General features: G+C 43.2%; 1 protein-coding gene across 2 annotated transcripts in view; it reads left to right on the top strand.

Annotated features, from left to right (window-relative positions):
- LOC135528182 (plexin-A1-like) overlaps positions 1-28,000 on the top strand; it is a 299,019-nt gene that overhangs the window by 45,214 nt on the left and 225,805 nt on the right. For both annotated transcript variants that reach the window (XM_064957082.1, XM_064957081.1), the window contains exon 3: positions 23,077-23,259. In XM_064957082.1, coding sequence (XP_064813154.1) covers positions 23,077-23,259 — 183 coding nt within the window. The remainder of the gene's footprint in view (positions 1-23,076; positions 23,260-28,000) is intronic.

Genomic DNA, 28,000 nt, shown 5'->3' with positions numbered 1-28,000 from the left:
AGTAAATCAGATTAAATTGTATTATCACATGCTTCGTAAACAGGTGTAGACTTACAGTGAAATGCTTCCTTCCCAACAATGCTTGGTAAAAAAAAAAAAAAAAAAAGTAATATATATATATATTATATCATTCATGGACTATGTTTTAAATGCTTATAAAGTGTGGTACATTTTCCTGTTTCAAAGATATGTTGTTCAAACGAGCTGTTCAGTTACCTACTACTCTGCCCCTCAGTGACTGCCAGCAGCAGCAGCTCCGCCCTCGTGGGTGCATAGGCCATTCGAACATTGCTTGGATTGTTTTGCCAGCTATTTTCTATGAGGGGAAACTGCAGCATAAATTCTAACAGCACAAAGTAAATGGACTGTCCTGGGGTGCTCAAATGTGCAGAACTTCTGGGTCTGCTCCTGTCTCCCTCCCCCAATGAGTCTCTCGTTCCAGAGGTCCTATTTCCGCACATGAGACTAGATCTGCTCTATCAGGTACAGATGGCGCTAAAGCAAAAAGATCATTGTAATGAACTTATAAACAATCATAACAGTCACGGGAGACTGGGACCTGATCAACCGGTCAACTACATCCAACAAGAGTCGGACAGCGGGATACACTAGCTAGAACCTTGGTAAAAAATTACGCATGGCCAATTTTGTTCTCCCCTCCCATGTTGTTCACCAGGTTCTACTGTTGACAGGGTGATATGTTGTGTGGACTAAACACATAAAACCAGGTGTATCACAAAGCATGATCAAAATAACTAGTCAGATACAGTAATTTTGATATTGTTTTTGGGTCAAATTTTTTGGGTCAAATCTAACTTTGATAAGCAGGTAGCTTATCCAGGACACCTACACCACCTGATGTTACAGGAAGGCCATAATGATCATCAAGGACAACAACCACCCGAGCCACTGCCTGTTCACCCCGCTATCATCCAGAAGGCGAGGTCAGTACAGGTGCATCAAAACTGGGACCGAGAGACTGAAAAACAGCTTCTATCTCAAGGCCATCAGGCTGTTAAACAGCCACCACTAACATTGAGTGGCTGCTGCCAACACACTGACTCAACTCCAGCCACTTTAATAATGGGAATTGATGGGAAATAATGTAAAATGTATCACTGGCCACTTTAAACAATGCTACCTAATATAATGTTTACATACCCTACATTATTCATCTCATATGTATATGTATATACTGTACTCTATATCATCTACTGCATCTTTATGTAATACATGTATCACTAGCCACTTTAACTATGCCACTTTGTTTATATACTCATCTCATATGTATATACTGTACTCAATACCATCTACTGTATCTTGCCTATGCTGCTCTGTACCATCACTCATTCATATATCTTTATGTACATATTCTTTATCCCCTTACACTTGTGTGTATAAGACATTAGTTTTGGAATTGTTAGTTAGATTACTTGTTGGTTATTACTGCATTGTCGGAACTAGAAGCACAAGCATTTCGCTACACTCGCATTAACATCTGCTAACCATGTGTATGTGACAAATAAAATTTGATTTGATTTGAGCTTGCTAGCTAGTTAGCTTCCATGCCAATTTCATGTCTTTCTAAACTAATATCTGACTAACGTGGAAATATGAAGTTATTTCAGAGGGAAAGTTACCTGGCTAGCGCATTTCCTTTTAAACCTGTCTCTCCTTTCTGGGGAGGTTCCCATTGCTTATAAGGCAGCCGTGGTTGTTCCTTTATTTAAAGGGGGAGATCATGCTGATCCTAACTGGTAGGCCAATTTCTATCTTTAGCCCTGTTTATTAAAAGTGTTGGAAAAACTTATCAATAATCAACTGACTGGTGTTTGATATATAATATTTGATGCCTTTAATATTCTCTCGGGTATGCAATCTGGTTTCCGCTCAGGTTATGGATGTATCACTGCAACCTTAAAGGTCCTAAATGATTTCACCGTTGCCCTTAATTCTAAGCAATGTTGTGCTGCTATTTTTATTGACTTGGCCAAAGCTTTTGATACGGTAGATCATGCCTGGTTTGCTAACTACCGCTCTCAAAGAGTGCAGTGTATAAAGTCAGAACATCTGCTGCCTAAGCCATTTCCTGTCACCAAGGGAGTACCCCAAGGCTCGATCCTAGGCCCCACGCTCTTCTCAATTTACATCAACAACATAGCTCAAACAGTAGGAAGCTCTCTAATCCATTTATATGCATATGATACAGGCTTATACTCAGCTGGCCCCTCCCAGGATTTTGTGTTAAACGCTCTACAACAAAGCTTTCTTAGTGTCCAATACGTTTTCTCCGCCCTGAACTTGTTATGGCTGCAATCCCGTTAACAGGATAATTGTCATCAACAACCGCTGAATAGCATAGCGCTACATTCAATAAATATTACAAAAAATATTTATATTCATGAAATCACAAGTGCAATATAGGAAAACACAGTTTAGCCTTTTGTTAATCCACTGTCGTGTCAGATTTTAAAATTATGCTTTACCGCGAAAGCAATCCAAGCAATTTATCGATTGCTCGACAAAACATTAAGTACACTTAGCATCTAGTAGCTCGGTCACGAAAATCAGAAGCAATCAAATTAATTTTTACCTTTGATGATCTTCGGATGTTTTCACTTGCGAGACTCCCAGTTACACAATAAATGTTCCTTTTGTTCCATAAAGATTATTTTTATATCCAAAATACCTCCGTTTGTTTGGCGCGTTATGTTCAGAAATCCACAGGAAAGAGCGGTCACGACAACGCAGACAAATTCCAAATAGTTTCCGTAATGTCCACAGAAACATGTGAAATGTTTTTTATAATCAATCCTCAGGTTGTTTTTAAAATATATAATTTATAATATATCAACCGCAACGGTCTTGTTCAGTAGGAGAGGGAACAGCAATGTCTGCCCAAACTCTGTTGCACGAGCAAAACTCATGCGAACACTTGACGCGATGTTATCGTTCTGGCTCATTTTTCAAAATAAAAGCCTGAAACTATTCAAAATAGAAGCCACCTCCTGGTTTGATATTCCTCAGGGTTTCGCCTGCAATATCAGTTCTGTTACACTCACAGACAATATTTTGACTGTTTTGGAAACTTGTCGTGGAGATTTCCTGTATTACCAAATCTTGAGGGATCAAACCACACACAACTCAGAGTTATTATAAAGTTAATCTTTAATTATATGAGCTCCATTCCAACCCTATGACTCTCAGATCAATTCAGTATCTATAAACCCTTTATAGCAAAGACACACATAGCCAGACAGCATTGGCTATAAATTATCGTTCAGCTTTGGTCTCCTAAACTAAGTTCTTATCTCGCTCTTGGTACCACTTAGCACCAATAACATTACCTCATCCAATGGCATATATCAAATACACCCCCTCCTGGACAAGATCACAGAGAGACGTAACTGGCACACAGATATTGTGGAGCCACCTAACTGGTTCCCCATTCTTATCACACCATCCCTTCACATGGTTTAGGAATAGTTTACAGACACATTCACAGATAAGACTAACCTTTCCCCTCTCTGGGGCCCAATGTGACTAAGCCCTAGTCAGAGAAGGGATAACTGCAAACTGCAAACAGTATTATCCAAAAGAAGACATTCTGATGGCAAATATCTCATATAAACATGCTATAAAAATACAACATCTTATTTATCAATGTTACCTAACTAGTTCTGATTCTGCCCCAACAAACGTTAGAGTCCAGTACTAATAATAATGTGCATATATTAGCAACTGAGACTGAGGAGCTGGCCGTTTACAATGGGCACCTTTTCATCCAAGCTACTCAATACTGCCCCTGCAGCCATAAGAAGTTAACCTTGTTCTGAACACCTCGAAAACAAAGGTTATGTGGTTTGGTAAGAAGAATGCCCCTCTCCCCACCAGTGTGATTACTACCTCTGAGGGTTTAGAGCTTGAGGTAGTCACTTCATACAAGTACTTGGGAGTATGGCTAAATGGTACACTGTCCTTCTCTCAGCACATATCACAGCTGCAGGCTAAGGTTAAATCTAGACTCGTAATTTCTCCCCTTTCACCACAGCTGCCAAACTAACCCTGATTCAGATGACCATCCTATCCATGCTAGATTACAGAGATGCAATTTATAGATCAGCAGGTAAGGATGCTCTCGAGCGGCTAGATGTTCGTTTACCATTCGTTCATCACATATTCCACCAATGCTCCTTATAGGACACATACAGTAACTGCACTCTATACTCCTCTGTAAACTGGTCATCTCTGTATACCCATCCCAAGACTTATTGGTTGATGCTTATTTATAAAACCCTCTTAGGCCTCACTCCCCCCTATCTGAGATATCTACTGCAGCTCTCATCTGCCACATACAACACCCGTTCTGCCAGTCACATTCTGTTAAAGGTCCCCAAAGCACACACATCCCTGGGTCGCTCCTCTTTTCAGTTCGCTGCAGCTAGCGACTGGAATGAGCTGCAAAAAACACAACTTTTATCTCCATCTCTTCATTCAAAGACTCAATCATGGACACTCTTACTGACAGTTGGCTGCTTCGTGTGATGTATTGTTGTTTCCACCTTCTTTCCCTTTGTCCGTGACCAATAATGTTTGTACCATGTTATTTGCCGCTAACATCTTGTGCTGCTACCATTCTGTGTTTTCATGTGTTACTGCCATGCTATGTTGCCATTCTATATTGTAGGTCTCTCTTTATGTAGTGTTGTGGTGTCTCTCTTGTCGTGATGTGCTTTGTCCTATATTTTAATTTGATTAATTTTTAAAAATCCTAGCCCCCATCCCCACAAGAGGTCTTTTGCCTTCTGGTAGGCCATCATTGTAAATAAGAATTTGTTCTTAACTGACTTGCCTAGTTAAATACAGTGGTGTCTACTAGTAACCACAGCCACAAAGTCCAAATAGCTATATGGTAAAAATGTATGAAAATATAAGGTTCATATAAGGTTAGGGTTAGGCTTAAGGTTAGCAGTGTGGTTAATGTTAGGGTTAAGGTTATGTTTAAAATCCCTTGTTTGTTCGTGAACTGGCTGCTCGTTCTAAATAGTATAATCTAATCTGTTCTAAACAGTGGCGGCATGTGCAGCAGTGGTCATTTGTTTTTTGACATTCAAAAGTGAAATGGGTGTTTATGATGTTGATTTCAACATCTGAACAAAGTGGACAGGCCAACATGCTGTTCAAACAGTTGGAGACCGACAGAAGGGTTTGTTCATAACACTGTAACTGTTCTGCCTTGATAGCTAGCAAATAGATCCAAGTTGGCTAAACTTGAAATATAAAGATTAGCTGGCTACTTGCTAGTACGTGGGCTTGTGCTTGAGAGATTGTTTATGAAACCTGTGTTCATTTTCTACAATGCCTGCTACAAGAAGTTAGTTATTATTAGCAAATGTGCGTTCTGGTTAAAAAGGTCATTTTAATAGGCACACTTTAATGCCAGATCAGTGATTATTGTAAAAAAGCAGGTTAAACTATTTGGATAGAATTATGAAATAATTAGTGGGTGGCCCGTCAGAGAGTCTAGGAGGGAGGTGTCTGGTCCCAGGGTCCTGAGCTTAGTGATGCGCTTGGAGGGCGCTATGGTGTTGAACGGTGAGCTATTGTCAATGAACAGCATTCTCACGTAGGTGTTCCTTTTGTCCAGGTGGGACAGGGCAGTGTGGAGTCCAATAGATATCCCTTCATCTGTTGGGGCGGTATATGATTTGGAGTGGATCCAGGTTGTCTGGGATGATGGTGTTGATGTGAGCCATGACCAGGTTTTCAAAGCATTTCATGGCAACAGATGTGAGTGTTACGGTGCGATAGTTCATTTAGACAGGTTACATTCTTCTGCACAGGGACTATGGTGGTTGGCTTGAAACATATATGTTTTACAGACTGGGTCAGGGAGCGATTGAACATGTCAATGAAGACACTTGCCAGCTGGTCAGCACATGCTTTGAGCATGCATCCTGATAATCAGTAATTGTGAATGTTAACCTGTTTAATGGTCTTACTCACATCAGCTACGGAGAGCGATCACATAGTCACATATCCATAACAGCTGGTGCTCTCATGCATGGTTCAGTGTTGCTTGCCTCGACGTGAGGACTTTAGCTCATCTGGTAGGCTCTCATCACTGGGCAGATCGCAATTGGGTTAAGATCCTCTCATCAGGACAAATGTTATTCAAATGAAGCCTGCTTGACTGGCTGCATGGCTGGCAGTGCTAGACATGTGTGCACTGAGATGAAACCGTGCACAATCTATCCCGCACAAGAGATGTAATTTCAAATCAATAACTCAGCTAGTTAACTGGGTCTTAGTGAAAATGACCTTCCACTCTCAACCTTTCACCGTCTGCAAAGTGTGTGTAGGTTGCAAATCTCCTAACGAGCCAAGGCTTTAAGTGCACCCGATCTAATTGTGTGTAATTATTTATTGATGTGTGTGTGTGTGGAGTGTATAGGGAGTGTGGGTGGGGGGGGGCTGTTATCACTTAGAGCTATGGAGCTATTTACCAGCTGTGATGGTGAGTACAGCTGTATTTGTTGTTTCCTGTGGCGCTGTGCGATGAGATGGATCCAGAAAACATTAGTCTATTTCATATAAAGCAGCAGCAAAGAGAGTTGGCGCCAGGCAATGGGCCGCTCAGAGAGGACTATTCCCTGGGACACGGCTGGGAATATACAGTCCACTACCATCACAATCTCAGCTTCTCTCTCAATTCTTCCTGCTTCCCACAAAATGAAGCCAGTGGTGATGCTTTGGCTTTAAACTGCTGTTATCCACTTGAATGTTATTTTGTCTTGAGTGGCTGGGGCATTCTGAAGAGCTTGCGGCAGCCTCAAATGAAATTCAAAACCCATTTTGTGTAGACTTGTAGGCTGTGGCATCCATCTCCTAGGGACAGTGAAGACTGAGCCCATCTCTCCCCACATCTGGAACACATCATGTTGTTGTTTTCAAGTGGTGGATATGGACCATTATTATCCCCTATCATTGTTTTTTTGACCTGGCTTTGGATCAGCAATCAAGGAGATATTGTCAAAATGGAGAATAGATCACCACAGAAATGCTATTAAGTTATTTCTGTTTTGTCAATTACATCTGTCGATCAGTTCTGATTGAGCATTATGGATTATAAATGTCAGAGATGGAGAGAAACATCTGAAAAGATAAGGTCTTAACAACCATGTGCAGTAGGGTTGAATGGCGGGAACCCGGTTACCAAGATTGACCAGGAATTTTACCACCCAAAACCATTCAGATGGTGGTAGACTACAACAGTTAATTATTCACACCCATAACCATTCAGATGGTGGTAGGCTACAACAGTTAATTATTCACACCCATAACCATTCAGATGGCAGTAGACTACAACAGTTAATTATTCATACCCATAACCATTCAGATGGTGGTAGGCTAAAACAGTTAATTATTCACACCCATAAACATTCAGATGGTGGTAGACTACAACAGTTAATTATTCACACCCAAAACCATTCAGATGGTGGTAGGCTACAACAGTTAATTATTCACACCCATAACCATTCAGATGGTGGTAGGCTACAACAGTTAATTATTCACACCCATAACCATTCAGATGGCAGTAGGCTACAACAGTTAATTATTCACACCCATAACCATTCAGATGGCAGTAGACTACAACAGTTAATTATTCATACCCATAACCATTCAGATGGTGGTAGGCTAAAACAGTTAATTATTCACACCCATAACCATTCAGATGGTGGTAGACTACAACAGTTAATTATTCACACCCAAAACCATTCAGATGGTGGTAGGCTACAACAGTTAATTATTCATACCCATAACCATTCAGATGGTGGTAGGCTACAACAGTTAATTATTCATACCCATAACCATTCAGATGGTGGTAGGCTAAAACAGTTAATTATTCACACCCATAAACATTCAGATGGTGGTAGGCTAAAACAGTTAATTATTCACACCCATAACCATTCAGATGGTGGTAGGCTACAACAGTTAATTATTCACACCCATAACCATTCAGATGGTGGTAGGCTACAACAGTTAATTATTCACACCCATAACCATTCAGATGGTGGTAGGCTACAACAGTTAATTATTCACACCCATAACCATTTCATCTTGGTGAAGAGAAGTGAAGGCCTTCTGCATCTCATTCTCGTCCTATATTATTCAAGGATGTCAGAATGATGAAGATAAGGACAACAAAACGTATTTCATTTAACAGTTGAAAGGAGGAAGGAATGAAGCAACAATAGAGGGAGAAAGAGGAGGTTGGCTAATAACATCAGGGGAAATATTGTGAAAGGTAAATATGTGTCAGCCTACTAATTATACAAATAGGCTCTATTATATTTCAACATTAACATCTTGTAACTTTCTAGGCCGCATGTGCTGTACCAGAATCACCAGAATCACATGTTCTCTTCTGCTTTATCATGGTTTGAACGATGTGCGTAATTCCAGTCCATATGATACAGTATAATACAATACAGTAATACAGTTCACGCTCAAAAATATTAGCTTACTGGAGCTTGTTTAATTTACTTACCCAAGAGAGCATATAGCTAGCTACATGGGTTAAGGGTTGTAGGTCTCATTAAATGTCTTTAATGTAGGTCTCATTAAATGCCTTTAATGTATGACTCATTAAATGTCTTTAATGTAGGTCTCATTAAATGTCTTTAATGTAGGTCTCATTAATTGTCTTTAGTGTAGGGCTCATACAATGTATTTATTAATGTAGATCTCATTAAATGTCTTTAATGTAGGTCTCATTAAATGCCTTTAATGTAGGTCTCATTAAATGTCTTTAATGTAGGGCTCATCAGGCTCAGGTAGCATCAGGCTCAGGTAGTATCAGGCTCAGGTAGCATCAGGCTCAGGTAGCATCAGGCTCAGGTAGTATCAGGCTCAAGTAGCATCAGGCTCAAGTAGCATCAGGCTCAGGTAGCATCAGGCTCAAGTAGCATCAGGCTCAGTTAGCATCAGGCTCAGGTAGCATCAGGCTCAAGTAGCATCAGGCTCAAGTAGCATCAGGCTCAAGTAGCATCAGGCTAGAGTTTTCATGCTGATCAAAGCTCTAATCAAATCCAGACATATTTATGTGTTTTATAATGCTTTAGTTATGACACTTCTGGTTTTGTTGGGAAATACCGGGTTACCCAGGAGAAAGGGGAAAAACCCCTCATGTGCAGGCCAGAGTTTCCAGTTGTAGATTTCTGGACACATGTTGGAGTCAGTTGGATATCCTCACTGGCAGCCTCACAACCCTAGCACGGCTCAAACATTCAAGTATGTTGCTTTGCTTATGGAAACAAATTGTTGTTCCTGGCTGATGTTAATGTGAAATGCAACAACTCTGCTCCAAGATGGTTATGCAAACAGTATTTGTTAAAAAAAAAGAAAAGAAGATTGGGCCAAGCCTTCCCCAGTCTCACAGTCATTATTCTCTCCAGTATAATACACAGTTTGTTATTTGTCTCTGTTAGCACGAAGTCTCAGATTGCGTTCTAAACGGCACCCTTTACCCTATAGTGCACCAGTTTTAACCAGATTCCCATTACCCTGTTAAAAGGTAGTGCACTAAATAGGGAATAGGATGCCATTTGGGCCACAACCTCAGTCTTAGCAACTTTCTACGTTGTAGGCAGTAGCTGTAACCCCCTGCTCTAGCAGCAAACTGTGCTGTTCTGTTAGCATGTGACTCTCAGCTCAAAAGCCCTAGCCTGAGCTAGTCTCATACATGGAGAGTAGCAGTAGCAGTAGCTCCCAGCTCTATAGCCTCAGCCTCATCTAGCCTACTGTCATGTATAGGGAAAGTAGCAGTAGCAGTAGCTCCTCTTGTCTACTAGAGGCGTCACCCTAGTCCTTCACCCTGAGTGAAAAAGGGCTCTCCTGATTCCTCTGTTGTCATGGCGTTGGGAGTTGGCAGGCGCTGGGTGAGGGGCATTATGGGATGTGGAGGACTTTCTGCTGCCATGATGAATGGAGTCTAATGAACTCCCTCTCCTCAGCGTGGAGAGAGAGACAGACACAAATGGATACTTATTCAGAACTCATTAAGCCACAGCACTGTTTGAAAACGTCAACAGAGATTACAAGAACTATGTATGCGCGTGTATTTGCGTGTGTGACCTCCTCTGCCACCATGCAGCACGGAGAGCCCAGCTATGCTGTGTAACAGTCCCAAACTCAGTTCAGGGAGGGCTTTAGTAATTGGATTAGAGTTGGCTGGGCGGGTTTATTTTAGATTATACTGATCGTAATCCAAAGCATTTGCTTGGCCAACATGGTTAAAAGCATCAACTAACTGTGATGTATTACATGAAAACATGATGTTTGTTTTCAACCACATTCTCCTAGGTGTTCGCCCACATTCTCCTAGATGTTGGAACTCTCCTGTCTGCGTCAATTTCATTGGCGTTTGATAGTATACATTGAGAGATGATGTGGGGACTTGTGGCACGTTATGGAATCCCAACCAAATTCATCAATATAATCAAGCACACCTACCAAGGAATGCAGTGCCAAGTCCTCCACGATGGAAGTCCATCGGAGAAGTTTGAAGTCCTTACCGGGATGCGGCAGGGCTGCTTTCTCTCACCCTTTCTCTTCCTCCAGTGCATAGCCTGGATCATGCAACAAACACCCAACAATAATTAAAGTCTGACAAAACAGCTGGAAGACTTTTCTGATGATTTGGCACTATTAGCCCACACTCACCAGCAGATGCAGGACCAATTCCATACGCTGGAAACGACAGCAGCTACACTCAGACTCAATATCAACCCCCGCCGAAAACCCAAGTCTTGAGGATCAACCCTAAAATCAAGACAAAACAAATGGATATATGAAAAATGGAGCGGCGTGGCTAGAAAGCCGGTGACATCGATCGCCGAACGCCGACCGAACAAGGAGAGGAGCTTCGGCGGAAGTCGTGTCAAAGAGCAACATGTAACACCCTGAAGAAGATCTGGAAAACCAAAACTTAAGATGTTAAACACAGATGTAAAAATGAATCCTTCTGTGCGGATGTGAAACATGGAGAGCCACTATTAAAAAACTGAACAAACTACAAACATTCCGAAACTACTGCCTCAGACGCCTTCTGGGAGTCCTCTGGCCAGATACCATCAGTAACATCAAGTTGTGGGAAACTGCTAAACAAGAACCAATAGAAAATCAACTCAAGAAGGGGAAATGGAGCTGGATAGGTCACACACTCAGAAGAAACAATAATTCAATCACAATACAGGCCCCAACATGGAACCCACAAGGCTAGAACACAATGCCACAGTTCATTCTGCTGTGAATTAACCATCCTCTCTAGACATCCAGGTGTAAAAAACACATCTACCCCAGGTGGCAACCAAGCTTTAGGCAGCGTGACCTTTCATTTTTGTTTACGAGAGCCTGTTGCTAGGGGGAGGTGTGTTAGGAGCAGAATCTGTAGGGAACCGTCACATGTGGCCCTGGGACACATAACAGCATAACATACCCCTGAGCCCTTACAGAAACGGTGTCAAAACAACACACACACACATTTGGTTAACTATCCTTGTGGGGACCAAACAACTGATTCCCATTCAAAATCCTATTTTCCCTAACTCCTAACCTTTAACCTCACCCTAACCTTTAACCTAACCATAACCCTCACCCTAACCCTAACCCCTAACCCTAATTGTAACCCTAAACCTAACCCCTAAGCCTAAAATAGCCTTTTTCCTTGTGGTGACTTGTCCGAATTTAAAACAAAAACATGCACTCACACACACATAGAGGTAAGGCGAAGAGTGGAAAGTAGCACCACATAACTGGATCAGTAATGTTCACAAATTGACCTAAATTGTGTTCCCTACTCGGCATATTGAGAGAGAGAGAAAGAGAGAGAGAGAGAGAGAGAGAGAGAGAGAGAGAGAGAGAGAGAGAGAGAGAGAGAGAGAGAGAGAGAAAGAGAGAAAGAGAAACAGAGAGAGAGAGAGAGAGAGAGAGAGAGAGAGAGAGAGAGAGAGAGAGAGAGAGAGAGAGAGAGAGAGAGAGAGAGAGAGAGAGAGAGAGAGAGAGAGAGAGAGAGAGAGAGAGAGAGAGAGAGAGAGAGAGAGAGGGAGGGAGGGAGGGAGGGAGGGAGGGAGAGAGAGAGAGAGAGAGAGAGAGAGAGAGAGAGAGAGCACAGCTGCTTCCAATCCAACTGGAGGAGGGAAAGAGAAGAGAGGGATCTGTTTCAATAGGAAGACTTGATGTCTTGGCATGTAGAATGTTCCTATGATTTGTAATAGTGTAGGGATACTATTGTGTTCTCTCAACAACAACAAAACAGTTATCCTTATCTGAAGAGCACTAAACGCCAGATGCTACCATGTTGAACAGAACAGCCTTTACCCTGCATACAGTAAGTTACTGTGAGATGACTTTGAGACAATGAGGTTTGTGAACAGTAAAGGAATTACTGTGTATATGAGTGTTGTCTGTGTTGCTACAGCATATGTGTGTGTGTGTGTGTGTGTGTGTGTGTGTGTGTGTGTGTGTGTGTGTGTGTGTGTGTGTGTGTGTGTGTGTGTGTGTGTGTGTGTGTGTGTGTGTAGACTTCTATAGGTCTGTGGTCAGTGCCAGATGTCTGTGTGTAGCCCAGTGTGTCAGGCTGTGCGCGGGTCATGCACAGCCTCATAATAGGCCTCTATACTGGGGAGAGTAGGGCTGGGGAGAGTAGGGCTGGGAAGAGCTGTGGAGGGCTGGGGAATTTAGCTGCGGTGTGTGGGGTCAGGAGAGAGGGAATCCAAACATCTGTCTCACAGCCTGGCCCTGCCTCACTGCCGCACCACGCTACAGCCTTGACACACTGCCCGCTAATATACTAGCTGGCAGAACAGAGTACACACACACACACACACACACACACACACACACACACACACACACACACACACACACACACACACACACACTGCTGGCAGCCTCATGTACACTGCTTTTTCTGTGTCTGGTCTGCTGGCAGTATCAGATAATGATATGTCATGGTCTGTATTAAAATATCCCATCTAATGAGAGGATGCAGGTATCAAAGGCACTTCTACAGTATGTGGGAAGAGAGGGATTGGAGTGTTCAGAAATAAGCATTTACTGGTGTGGGCCTGTTAGATGTAGTTTAGGAAGAGGTACGCAAGGCCAGGATAGATAGAGGACATCGAGTTGGGATTGGAAGGACACCTCATCTTCCAGTCCACAAGTCTGGAGTCTCTGTGTTGAAAAAACATCATTCCATGAATGTCATGCCAGGTTCATCCCCTTTCCCCCTCCTCCACTGCCATTCTGTTGATATCAGTCAGTTCCTCAGGAGCCTGTCACCTGTTTATTAGCTCCCGATGCTCCCACCTGGCCCCCTACAACTCAATGATAGAGAGAGCTCCATGCAGGAGGGAGATTACAGAGCACAGGAACAATGCCAGGGTGTTATTTTGGGCTAAGGTCACAGGGAGAGAGACAGGGAGACAGGAGATTGTTGGAGGTAATAAAAGGTGGACACGGAGAGAGAGAGAGAGAGAGAGAGGGGGGGGGGGACAGAGAGAGAGAGGGGGGGGGACAGAGAGAGAAAGAGATAGGGAGAGAGAGTCTGATAAATCAGACAGGCATCAGGGAGGAACGCCTCAGAGCACACGTCGTGTGACTCACAGGGCCCATCCGAAACGACACTGTTAGCACGCAAACCAGACAGGGAGGAGAAAAACTCCCAAATCAGTTGTAAACACACACATTCACACACCTGCTATCACCTGCATGCCCACATGCTTTCATGCAGTCACACAGAAACATGTCCTACTGTACGGGTCTATGAATATTTAGTGTACTGTGTGGATGTCTGGCCTCTCATGAGTCTTCAGCTTTGGCACTGTTAGGAAAGTGGTTGTAATCCACAGCCATTTGGGATGAGTGTGTACTGCACTGTGATGTATTCAGCTGCATTTACCCACACTGTTTTCATCGCCCCCCCAACCACCCAGCATGTCTGTAACAGACACTGCATGCAGGTGAACTGACAGGCCCGTGGTGACAGACAGACACATTAGTGCTAGTGGGGGATGGGTGTGTTTGCTATAGAAGAGCCCTGGGTGATTTGTGGCTCAGTTTATAATGTCACTGTGTCTCTGCCTCTCTCTTTCTCCTAGCTGGAAATAGCAGGGCTCAACAGCATCGCAATCCCTCCTCGCTTACATTTGACCGAGTGCCATTAAGAGCCAATTAGAAAGCCACAAAGGGCAAGCAGCGTTACCATGCTGTATCCAATGCAACAAATCAAAACAGGAACTTGGCAGCTGGTCAGAAATGTGCTGCTTCCAATGTCTGTGTATTCTGGTTCTCTAAGCATTTTGTGTATACAGCTTTGGAAGTACCATTTCATCTCCTTTTGCTACATGTACACACACACACACACACACGTACACACACGCACACACGCATGCACACACGCACGCACGCACGCACACACACACACACACACACACACACACACACACACACACACACACACACACACACACTTTGTGTTGTCAAAGCCTGGTCTCTGTGGAGCCTCCACTATATCATGTCCCTCTTTCCTCATGGCAGACACATTAACCCTTAAGGACCTGTGCAGTACAGCTCTTAGACATTCTCTTTTGTCAGGTCGTGCTGTCTCTATTGATGGACCCATAGAGTTCCAGTGGACTGGTAGACAGATGGATAGATAGGCAGATACGGAAGGAGGGCAGGGGAGATAGAGATGGAGAGAGAGAGGAAGGAGGTGGTCTGTCGGCTCTGTAGGATCAATCAGATGGTGTAGAGATAAGGCTGTGGAATAAAGCTGTGTACCAAGGTCTGGGCAGTCCGGGCTTCAAGGGGCGATGCGGTCTAAACAGACCAGGATATGACCCACACACACTCACCAGCTAGAACCAGTATACAGTACTGTCCTCCTGTAATCAAATATGTAACAGCAGTCCTTCATTTATTTTTAGGGGCGGCAGGTAGCCTAGTGGTTGGAGTGTGGGGCCAGTAACCGGAAGCTGACAAGGTTCAAATCTGTCCTTCTGCCCCTGAACAAGGCAGTTAACCCACTGTTCCCCGGTAGGCCGTCATTGTAAATAAGAATTTGTTCTTAACTGACTTGCCTAGTTAAATAAATGTTACATTTATGAAGCACCATCGTAATTGCTGCAATGTCAGTTGTATTATATCTTCATGTCTTGGATTGTCTTTTATCAATGCACTTTCATACCTTTATTAACCTGTTGATGCTCTGGGGGCGCTATTTCATTTTTGGATGAAAAACGTTCCCGTTTTAAACAAGATATTTTGTCACAAAAAGATGCTCGACTATGCATATAATTGATAGCTTTCGAAAGAAAACACTCTGACGTGTCCAGAACTACCAAGATATTTTCTGTGCGTGCCCTAGAACGTGAGCTTCAGGCAAAACCAAGATGAGACGGCATCCAGTAAAAGAGCAGGATTTTTGAAGCTCTGTTTTCCATTGTCTCCTTATATGGCTGTGAACGCGAGAGGAGTGAGTCAACCCTTTCTGTCATTTCCCCAAGTTGTCTGCAGCATTGTGACGTATTTGTAGGCAGATCATTGGAAGATTGACCATAAGAGACCACATTTACCAGGTGTCCGCCCGGTGTCCTGCGCCGAAATTGGTGCGCAAAAGTCAGCTGCCAGTATTTTTCCATGGGATTCAGAGAGGAAAGCAAGCTTCCACGAACGATATATCAATGAAGAGATATGTGAAAAAACACCTTGAGGATTGATTCCAAACAACGTTCGGAAAAAGTTTTACGTTGTAGGTGACTGAATTTTCGGTTCGTTTCGGTAGCCAGATGCAATGTAGAAAACGGAACGATTTCTCCTACACACAGACGCTTTCAGGAAAAACTGCGCATTTGGTATGTAACTGAGAGTCTCCTCATTGAAAACATCAGAAGCTCTTCAAAGGTAAATTATTTTATTTATTTGGTTATCTGGTTTTTGTGAAAATGTTGCGTGCTAAATGCTACTCAAAATGCTATGCTAGCTTTGCATACTCTTACACAAATTAGTCCATTTCTATGGTTCAAAAGCATATTTTGAAAATCTGAGATGACAGTGTTGTTAAGAAAAGTTAGTTTTGTTCGAGCTAAAAAAGAACCGTCAGACCTAGAGTTCCGAAACTTTAGAAACCTGTTCTAGACCTCAGGTCGATAGTGCGTGGTGAGTTAGGTGGCTCTAGAAGGTTCTCGGACCGAGAAACAGCCTCGTACATTTGCAATTCTACCAACTCTGAGTGGGATTGTTTTCCATTTAAAAGTCATTCTACCAACTCTGAGTAGGATCGTTTTCCATTTAAAAGTCATTCTACCAACTCTGAGTGGGATTGTTTTCCATTTAAAAGTCATTCTACCAACTCTCTGAGTGAGTGGGATCGTTTTCCATTTAAAAGTCATTCTACCAACTCTGAGTGGGATCGTTTTCCATTTAAAAGTCATTCTACCAACTCTCTGAGTGAGTGGGATCGTTTTCCATTTAAAAGTCATTCTACCAACTCTCTAAGTGAGTGGGATCGTTTTCCATTTAAAAGTCATTCTACCAACTCTCTGAGTGAGTGGGATCGTTTTCCATTTAAAAGTCATTCTACCAACTCTCTAAGTGAGTGGGATCGTTTTCCATTTAAAAGTCATTCTACCAACTCTCTAAGTGAGTGGGATCGTTTTCCATTTAAAAGTCATTCTACCAACTCTCAGTCGGATCGTTTTCCATTTAAAAGTCATTCTACCAACTCTCTGAGTGAGTGGGATCGTTTTCCATTTAAAAGTCATTCTACCAACTCTGAGTGGGATCGTTTTCCATTTAAAAGTCATTCTACCAACTCTCTGAGTGAGTGGGATCGTTTTCCATTTAAAAGTCATTCTACCAACTCTCTAAGTGAGTGGGATCGTTTTCCATTTAAAAGTCATTCTACCAACTCTGAGTGGGATCGTTTTCCATTTAAAAGTCATTCTACCAACTCTCTGAGTGAGTGGGATCGTTTTCCATTTAAAAGTCATTCTACCAACTCTCTGAGTGAGTGGGATCGTTTTCCATTTAAACGTCATTCTACCAACTCTCTGCTCTTACTTACAAACCCATGCTCTCTCTCTCCCTCTCGCTCTCTATCACCAAACAGACTACATTTTTCCATTCATCCATTTCCCATCCACAGGGGAGTGTAATTTGAGTGAGGGAAGGACAAAGCGAAAAACAAACAAACAAACAGTAGAGGGAAGCAGAGTGAGAGTGGAGCCAGAGAGGCAGAGTTGGGACAGTTCAGATAGCCATGCCTCATTGCCAGTTTGAACCTCTGGCTCTGGGTTGCTGCCACGCTGTTTCCGCTGATTGTGATCGGAGGATCGGCCGGTTGCTCTCCCGGATCCATCTCACTCCCAGTGCAGGGGGCCGAGGGAGGGGGCAAGGGGAGGTCGTAGGCACCCATGGGGAACTCACAGCCCTGCCAGATTCCTGCTCTCTCTCTCTAACTCTCTCTCTCATCCTGGCCGAGCAAAGGCATGCCTCCAACACATCCATTAAGTTATCTAGCTGACATTGCTGAGATGGGCATCGTAATGGATCACTAGTCACTTTATACAATGCCACTCTTAATAATGCCACTTTAATAATGTTTACATATCTTACATTACTCATATCACATGTATATACTGAATTTTATACCATCTACTGCCCCTTGCCTATGCTGCCCGGCCATTACCCATCCATATATTATACGTAAATATTCTCATTCACCCCTTTAGATTTGTGTGTATTAGGTTGTTGTTGGGGAATTGTTAGATTACTTGTTAAATTTTCTGCACTGTCGGAACTCGAAGCACAAGCATTTCACCACACTCGCATTGACATCTGCTAACCATGTGTATGTGACAAATACAATTTGATTTGATTTTGATTTGAAGCTACTGAGTAGTAATCAGAATTTCCAGTTGTATATGACTTAGACACAGTAGGGATGTTGCAGCAGGCATCTGGAAGTGGTATGTATGTAGCTTGCTGCTTGCTGATTGCAGGAGTCTCAGATGGCAGGAGGGAGCTTTAACCTACTGGACGCTGCACCATATAGACCCATTTAATTCACACACAGTCTGGATGCAGCCTGTAATTATCTGGCCCCAGGTGTCCTGTGTTTAGTCCCCCCCCCCCCCTTGCTCTATTTCCAGACCCAACTCCATGGTGGGGGGGTCAGAGAAGGACATGGTCTCCTGCATTGTCCTTTCAGAAGACCTCTGCTGTACACGGCTGGGCCTGGCTGGGGCTTGGCAGAGCTGGCACCCCTCGCTGGGTGAAATATGAGGGGCGTCAGCTGGCAGTAGTGTGGGGGACGCGGGGTTCGCCAGCGCTCTTGTCTCTACTAATGAGTCCCGTCTGGTGTCCAGGATGAGAAGGGGGGGTAAATCAGGACTCAATGAAAGCCATTGTAATGCCCTTAACATGGTTCCGTCTTTCCCAAGTACTGGTCTGAACTACAGTATACTACTATAATAGTACTGGCCTGAACTAAAGTATACTACTATAATAGTACTGGTCTGAACTACAGTATACTACTATAATAGTACTGGTCTGAACTACAGTATACTAATAAAATAGTACTGGTCTGAACTACAGTATACTAATAAAATAGTACTAGTCTGAACTACAGTATACTAATAAAATAGTACTGGTCTGAACTACAGTATACATAATAGACTAGTACTGGTCTGAACTACAGTATACTAATAAAATAGTACTGGTCTGAACTACAGTATACTAATAAAATAGTACTAGTCTGAACTACAGTATACTAATAAAATAGTACTGGTCTGAACTACAGTATACTACTATAATAGTACTGGTCTGAACTACAGTATACTAATAAAATAGTACTGGTCTGAACTACAGTATACTAATAAAATAGTACTGGCCTGAACTACAGTATACTACTATAATAGTACTGGTCTGAACTACAGTATATCTAAAATAATAGTACTGGTCTGAACTACAGTATACTACTATAATAGTACTGGTCTGAACTACAGTATACTAATAAAATAGTACTGGTCTGAACTACAGTATACTAATAAAATAGTACTAGTCTGAACTACAGTATACTACTATAATAGTACTGGTCTGAACTACAGTATATCTAAAATAATACTACTGGTCTGAACTACAGTATACTACTATAATAGTACTGGCCTGAACTACAATATACTACTATAATAGTACTGGCCTGAACTACAGTATACTACTATAATAGTACTGGTCTGAACTACAGTATACTACTATAATAGTACTGGTCTGAACTACAGTATATCTAAAATAATAGTACTGGTCTGAACTACAGTATACTACTATAATAGTACTGGTCTGAACTACAGTATATCTAAAATAATAGTACTGGTCTGAACTACAGTATACTACTATAATAGTACTGGTCTGAACTACAGTATATCTAAAATAATAGTACTGGTCTGAACTACAGTATATCTAAAATAATAGTACTGGTCTGAACTACAGTATACTACTATAATAGTACTGGTCTGAACTACAGTATACTAATAAAATAGTACTGGTCTGAACTACAGTATACTACTATAATAGTACTGGTCTGAACTACAGTATACTACTATAATAGTACTGGTCTGAACTACAGTATATCTAAAATAATAGTACTGGTCTGAACTACAGTATACTACTATAATAGTACTGGTCTGAACTACAGTATATCTAAAATAATAGTACTGGTCTGAACTACAGTATACTACTATAATAGTACTGGTCTGAACTACAGTATACTAATAAAATAGTACTGGTCTGAACTACAGTATACTACTATAATAGTACTGGTCTGAACTACAGTATACTACTATAATAGTACTGGTCTGAACTACAGTATATCTAAAATAATAGTACTGGTCTGAACTACAGTATATCTAAAATAATAGTACTGGTCTGAACTACAGTATACTACTATAATAGTACTGGTCTGAACTACAGTATATCTAAAATAATAGTACTGGTCTGAACTACAGTATACTACTATAATAGTACTGGTCTGAACTACAGTATACTAATAAAATAGTACTGGTCTGAACTACAGTATACTACTATAATAGTACTGGTCTGAACTACAGTATACTACTATAATAGTACTGGTCTGAACTGCAGTATATCTAAAATAATAGTACTGGTCTGAACTACAGTATACTACTATAATAGTACTGGTCTGAACTACAGTATACTAATAGACTAGTACTGGTCTGAACTACAGTATACCTAATAGACTAGTACTGGTCTGAACTACAGTATACCTAATAGACTAGTACTGGTCTGAACTACAGTATACATAATAGACTAGTACTGGTCTGAACTACAGTATACTAATATAATAGTACTGGTCTGAACTACAGTATACCTAATAGACTAGTACTGGTCTGAACTACACTATAACCTAATAGACGAGTACTGGTCTGAACTACAGTATATCTAATAGACTAGTACTGGTCTGAACTACAGTATACATAATATAATAGTACTGGTCTGAACTACAATATAACCTAATAGACCAGTACTGGTCTGAACTACAATATACCTGATAGACCAGTACTGGTCTGAACTACAGTATACTACTATAATAGTAATGGTCTGAACTACAGTATATCTAAAATAATAGTACTGGTCTGAACTACAATATAACCTAATAGACCAGTACTGGTCTGAACTACAATATACCTGATAGACCAGTACTGGTCTGAACTACAGTATACTACTATAATAGTACTGGTCTGAACTACAGTATATCTAAAATAATAGTACTGGTCTGAACTACAGTATATCTAAAATAATAGTACTGGTCTGAACTACAGTATACCTAATAGACTAGTACTGGTCTGAACTACAATATAACCTAATAGACCAGTACTGGTCTGAACTACAATATACCTGATAGACCAGTACTGGTCTGAACTACAGTATACTACTATAATAGTACTGGTCTGAACTACAGTATACTAATATAATAGTACTGGTCTGAACTACAGTATACCTAATAGACTAGTACTGGTCTGAACTACACTATAACCTAATAGACGAGTACTGGTCTGAACTACAGTATACCTAATAGACTAGTACTGGTCTGAACTACAGTATACATAATATAATAGTACTGGTCTGAACTACAATATAACCTAATAGACCAGTACTGGTCTGAACTACAGTATACTACTATAATAGTACTGGTCTGAACTACAGTATATCTAAAATAATAGTACTGGTCTGAACTACAATATAACCTAATAGACCAGTACTGGTCTGAACTACAATATACCTGATAGACCAGTACTGGTCTGAACTACAGTATACCTAATAGACTAGTACTGGTCTGAACTACAGTATACCTAATAGACTAGTACTGGTCTGAACTACAGTATACATAATATAATAGTACTGGTCTGAACTACAGTATACCTAATAGACTAGTACTGGTCTGAACTACAGTATACATAATATAATAGTACTGGTCTGAACTACAATATAACCTAATAGACCAGTACTGGTCTGAACTACAATATACCTGATAGACCAGTACTGGTCTGAACTACAATATACTAATAGACTTCTCTCACAAGCTCAGTATAATTATTATCTGTACAACCCTCTTACATTCGTCCATCAGTCTCTACATTGTGTTGTGTGGACATTAAGATGTGTTCCATCCACCAATGTGCAGGCTGGGTACTTTGTGTCTTTAGACACAAGATGACTGAAGAATTCACCCAGCGGCCTTCCTTCGTTCCATCCCCCATTCTGGTCACATCAGCTCATAACACATGCACATCTCCTTCCTTCCCAGAGAGCTTAGCGGCTGGCGGAGTGTGTGTGTTGCCTGTGATTTATTGTCTACTATGGAAGCGATATGTCTTCAAATAGACGAGCGGATCCTGGCACCAGTTAATTAGTGATGTGTGATGTGTTAGAGGTCACTAATCCTGGTTACATATGTCAGTGCGTATGAAAGATACCTCCTGGGACCTGTTACACACACGCTTATCACACAGTGACAGCCCACTGAGAACAGATGTCAGTTCAACATGTTGTTTGATTTACATTTGGTTGAGTGAAATCAAGACAAATGGCACCACGTCATTGGATTTAGGTTCAAAGTTGGGTGGAAAATAGATCCCTTTACGCTGATCACTTTTTCCCGCGTTGATTCACGTAACGTCATAACGTTTTGTTTTTTTAAATGACGTGGAAACGATGTTGATTCAACCACGTTTTTGTTGTGGAGTGGGAGTGTGTGTATGCTGCTGTTATGTGTATGCTGCTGTCTCTCTCTCAAATAGTTAAAGTACAAAAGGGAATATAAATAAACATAAATATAGGTTGTATTTAAAATGGTGTTTGTGCTTCACTGGTTGCCCTTTTCTTGTGGCAACAGGTCACATATCTTGCTGCTGTGATGGCACACTGGTATTTCACCCAATAGATATGGGAGTTTTTCAAAATTGGGTTTGTTTTCAAATTATTTGTGGGTCTGTGTAATCTGAGGGAAATAAGTCTCTCGAATATGGTCGTACATTTGGCAGGAGGTTAGGAAGTGCAGCTCAGTTTCCACCTCATTTTGTGGGCAGTGAGCACATAGCCTGTTTTCTCTTGAGAGCCAGGTCTGCCAACGGCGGCCTTTCTCAATAGCAAGGCTATGCTCACTGAGTCTGTACATAGTCAAGGCTTTTCTTAACTTTGGGTCAGTCACAGTGGTCTCTCTCTCTTCCTCTCTCTCTCAATTTCTATTTTTGAATTTAAGGGGCTTTATTGACATGGGAAACATATGTTTACATTGCCAAAACAAGTGAAATAGATAATAAACAAAAGTGAAATAATCAATAAAAATGAACAGTAAACATGACACTCACAAAAGTTCCAAAAGAATAAAGACATTTCAAATGTCATATTATGTCTATATACAGTGTTGGGTAATGATGTACAAGTACAAAAGGGAAAATAAATAAACATAAATATGTCTCTCTCTCTTTCTCACAGCCGCTTCAGATAGATGATAACTTCTGTGGGCAGGACTTCAACCAGCCCCTGGGAGGAACCAGCACCATCGAGGGTCTGCCTCTGTTCGTGGACAAGGACGATGGCATGACCTCGGTGGCGGCCTACGAATACCACGGCCACACCGTGGCCTTTACCGGCACACGCAGCGGACGCATTAAGAAGGTAGGATGATGGTGGATTCAGTGTGTGTGTGTGTGTGTGTGTGTGTGTGTGTGTCAGTTTGTGTGTGTGTGTGTGTGTGCATGCGAGCATGTGTGTGTGTGTGTGTGTGTGCGTGCGTGCGTGCGTGCGTGCATGTGTGTGTGTGTGTGTGTGTGTGTGTGTGTGTGTGTGTGTGTGTGTGTGTGTGTGTGTGTGTGCATGCGAGCATGTGTGTGTGTGTGTGTGTGTGTGCGTGCGTGCGTGCGTGTGTGTGTGTATGTCGCTGTGTGTGTGTCAGTGTGTGTGTCTGAATGTTACTCACCTCTGGCTATGAGGATTAATCTAAAGGCTCTGTCTCATTGCTGACTCCTCTGTGCTGAGTGGGGGATTGAGATGACTGGAGTAGCGGGTTTGCCCATCACTGGGGCTGTCGTGCTGTGAGCCATTGCTGTGCCTTCTCTGGTGCTGTTCACTGAGCTCTGGAGAACAGGGGAGGAGAGGGGAATAGTGGAGGAGAAGAGAGGAGGTGGGGAGGGGAGGATCAGGGAAGAACAGGGGAGGAGAGGAGAACAGGGGAGGAGAGGGGAGAGCAGGGGAGCAGGGAAGAACAGGGGAGAAAAAGGGAACAGGGGAGGAGAGGGGAATAGTGGAGGAGAAGAGAGGAGGGGGGAGGGGAGGAGCAGGGAAGAACAGGGGAGGAGAGGAGAACAGGGGAGGAGAGGGGAGAGCAGGGAAGAACAGGGGAGGAGAGGAGAACAGGGGAGGAGAGGGGAGAGCAGGGGAGCAGGGAAGAACAGGGGAGAAAAAGGGAACAGGGGAGGAGAGGGGAATAGTGGAGGAGAAGAGAGGAGGGGGAGGGGAGGAGCAGGGAAGAACAGGGGAGGAGAGGAGAATAGTGGAGGAGAAGAGAGGAGGTGGGGAGGGGAGGATCAGGGAAGAACAGGGGAGGAGAGGGGAGAGCAGGGGAGCAGGGAAGAACAGGGGAGAAAAAGGGAACAGGGGAGGAGAGGGGAATAGTGGAGGAGAAGAGAGGAGGGGGAGGGGAGGAGCAGGGAAGAACAGGGGAGGAGAGGAGAACAGGGGAGGAGAAGGGAGGAGGGGGGGGCAGATGAGAACAGGGGAGGAGAGGGGAGGAGAGGGGAGGAGAAGGGAAGAGAGGGGAAGACCAGGGGAGGAGAGGGGAGAACAGGGAGAAAGGGGAACGGGGAGGAGAGGGGAGGAGAGGGTAAGAGCAGGGGAGGAGAGGAGAGGAGAACAGGGGAAGAGAAGGGAGGAAGGGGGGGGCAGATGAGAACAGGGGAGGAGAGGAGAATAGGGGAGGAAAGCAGGGTTAGGTTGGACGGCTCTCAGATGGTTTCAGACTAACACTGACTACAGTCTAAGAAGGGCCTTGGGTTTGGGTTAGAGCTTTAGTCAGAATCTCTATCGAAAGCTGAGGGTGAGTAGATTGTACAGTATCTTTGTTGAATGTATGCAATTATTTGTAGGTCATTTTATGTGGCGGATAATAGAGAAACATGGAATCAACCACATATTCATACACACCAGAATGCACACCTGCATACACACTGATTTACACTGAACCATTATCCAGGCACTCATGCACGCTGGTCTAGGTGCAGGACACACACATGTGCACACACTGAGTCTCTCCTGTTTTGCCAAGTCGGCTGAAACCCAGTCCCATAGTCCTTGGTTCTGACCCCTGAGGTAGCGATAGGTTGCTGATGGTTTGGAGCGGTGCTGTTGGTGTCCGCCTGCAGGCAGGATGCTGGAGGGGGATGTGGAGGCTGGGATGGATCAGCATATCTCAGAAGGAAGATATCCCTCCCATGATCGGAATCCCATTTCCCCTCTTCCACCGACTCTTCCTGTGTGGAGGCCGAGCGCTGGGCGGTGGGGCGCAGGCTGCTGGTGTCCTCACACATAGATCGATGCAGGGCTGTAGAATAGGAGCAGAGACGGCTGGCTGGAGCTGGGGAAGCAACGTCATCACCACAGAGCACAACCAGGCCCTCCTGTAGTCTCTCGTTCTCCCCCATGACCCCCCCCCCTGCTCTTCAGGAGACCCTCTCATCACAGTCTCAAACCGCCTCTCCTCTCTGTCCATGTCCGTGTATACATGGCAGTCCTAATTCCATGCGGCGGCGTCGTTGTCATTTTCTCCTGATTTAGTTTTGTTTGTTGAGCTGTTTGTTTGGCTGGTGAGTGTAGTGTTGACGGTGGCTTGACGGTCAGGGACATCTGAGGCGGGCAGGAGCAGAGCACTGCTTCTGTCTGGAGACTGGAGAGAGGAGAGTGTGTGGAGGGCCCCCGATCGTTGCTAGCAGTTTTGTTTTATTGCTATATTTATTGTGAGTTAAACTGTGCACCGTGCCCTAATGAAATGGAAAGCAGCAGTCTATGGATGTAATTCGCCCTGTGCCTCCGTTGATGTGGCTGCAAGGCCCTTATTGATTCATCTATATGAATATATAATCACAGGCGTAAATCTTAGCAGGCGCGGAGGCAGCGGGCGGGTGGACTTGTTCAAATGCAGCTAGTCTAGTTTTTGGGAGGGGGGAGGGGGGGGCACACGCCAGATGATGTGTGTGTGCCTGGGTAAAGCCTCCACACACAAGCTCTGCTGGCACCCATGCTGGAGTGTTTGCATTTGCATGTGTGTGTCTATCTGAATGTTTGTGGGGGATGTAGAATGTGCTCATACTGTGTTGCTAGTGTTGTGATCTCTCTCTGTACTATCAGCCAGAAGAGCTGGGATCACTGGGTCACTGTCTGCCATTTAATAGGATTCCTCAGCTTCACAACAGCTGCAGCTGCTTCAAACACACACAGGAGAGGAACACCCACATCTTCATAAAACCTGGAAAGCTCTCTCAGACGACTTCTATTTTCAACCTGAGAAGCACCCCTCAGGCCTCCCAGCTCCTGCTAAGTAGCCTCTCTCAGCCCTTTGAACCATTCCCACCGCCAAAAACAAAAGAGCGAGAGGGAAATAAAAAGGGAGATCTAAGGGATGCGTGGGATGATTCCATATGTGTTGTTGACCTGCTGGGCCTCTGAAACCTCCCTCCAACCCAAGTCAGTACCGAACGGATGGGCCAATCTGCATAGGGCGCTGGCCTTGTTACCGTGCCGACGGGCTGAGGGGCGTGTGGCTGAGCCTGATTTGATTTGATGAAGCCCTGTTCATTCTCAGTGGCACAGCTAATCTTGAGGCAGTGAGACATGCAGAGACTTCCAATTAACAAGTCCTAAATGATGGAGCAGGGTTCAGTCCCTTCCTTCTCTCTCCTTCCCTGGACTGGTTATAAAGCACGAGCCAGTGAACACTACTTCTCCTCCTCCACAGGTACCTGGCTTGGGTCAGGATAGAGAGATAGAGGGATGAATGGAGGGATAGCCACAGCAAGGTTAGCCAGGGACCGTCCTACGTGGACAGACAGGACACAGGCTCCCCAGTGACCAGACCTTTATTAACGTAGCGCTGATGCTAATGTCATGTCTGCATCTGGGGCTTTACTGTCACTGGGAAGCCAGACTAATGAAGACACATGATATCTAAGGTAATTGACCATGTAAATCCTAATTAACGCTATAGCATTTGGAAACGGGGATGATGTAGTCGGCGTGTTGGCTCCAGTGATGACTGTACGACAGCGTGTGTAAATGTCAGCTGGGAGACTAATGGTGAGGAGCGTTCACTCTGGCTGCCAGACGTTGTCTCAATGTTAATCTGGTGTATCGGGGAGGATATCACTTGCACATGATGGAGAGGAGAGGAGTTGTGATGATAGAGCTAGGAGAAGAGATTGATTCTCTCTTCTCTCCCTGATTCCCAGTAGGATGAGCACCAGGCAGTGTGTAGCTACTGGGCTAGTTTGACTGGCTGGCTCACTGTATGAGAGGCTGTTCAAGAGGCTATTATATCAGCTGCCTATGATATTACCACCAAGGGGTGAAAGTGGCTGGAGAATTAAAATCTGTAGCATTCTCTCCCTCTACTCCCTCCTCTCCCCCTCCCCCGTTCTCTGTAGCTCGTCACCTTGAACTCCTCCTCTGTGGTGGGCTTGTTGCCCACGGCTACTGTCCTCTAGAGAATTCCCTGTTGGAATAGCATGTCTCTCTGTATCTCTCTGTGTGTGTGTGTGTGTGTGTGTGTGTGTGTGTGTGTGTGTGTGTGTGTGTGTGTGTGTGTGTGTGTGTGTGTGTGTGTGTGTGTAGGAATGTGAAGCATGGGCCTTCTGTCCCTCTCTCTCCCCCACTCTTCTTCCACCACCACCACTGCTCTACATAACTCTATATATAGTCCTGTCTATATCTACTCAACAAGGGAAGAGTATAATGGTCATGCATTCATAACGTGCATGCAGAGTGAACTGAATCAGAAGACTACAAGTGTTTGCACTCTGGGGGGGGGGGTGTGGTAGGGGTTCTGGATGCTGTACAGATACAGTACTCTGTGAGGTTGGGGTATTACTTGATATGCAGTGCATTCGTAAAGTATTCAGACCCCTTCACTTTTTCCACATTTTGTTACGTTACAGCCTTATTTTAAAATTGATTAAATTAAGTAAAAAAGTCATGAATCTACACACAATACCTCATAATGGCAAAATTAAAAGTTTTCTTTTAGAAATGTATTAAAAATTTAAAAAAACAATATACCTAATTTACATAAGTATTCCGACTCTTTGCTATGAGACTTTCCATTGATCATCCTTGAGATGTTTCTACAACTTGATTGTTTATACATGGTTAC

This window comes from Oncorhynchus masou, chromosome 33, assembly GCF_036934945.1.
Source record: "Oncorhynchus masou masou isolate Uvic2021 chromosome 33, UVic_Omas_1.1, whole genome shotgun sequence".
In the NCBI taxonomy this organism is placed as follows: domain Eukaryota; kingdom Metazoa; phylum Chordata; class Actinopteri; order Salmoniformes; family Salmonidae; genus Oncorhynchus; species Oncorhynchus masou.
The sequence above is the reverse complement of the archived record's forward strand: the minus strand, read 5'-3'. Positions and strand labels throughout refer to the sequence as shown.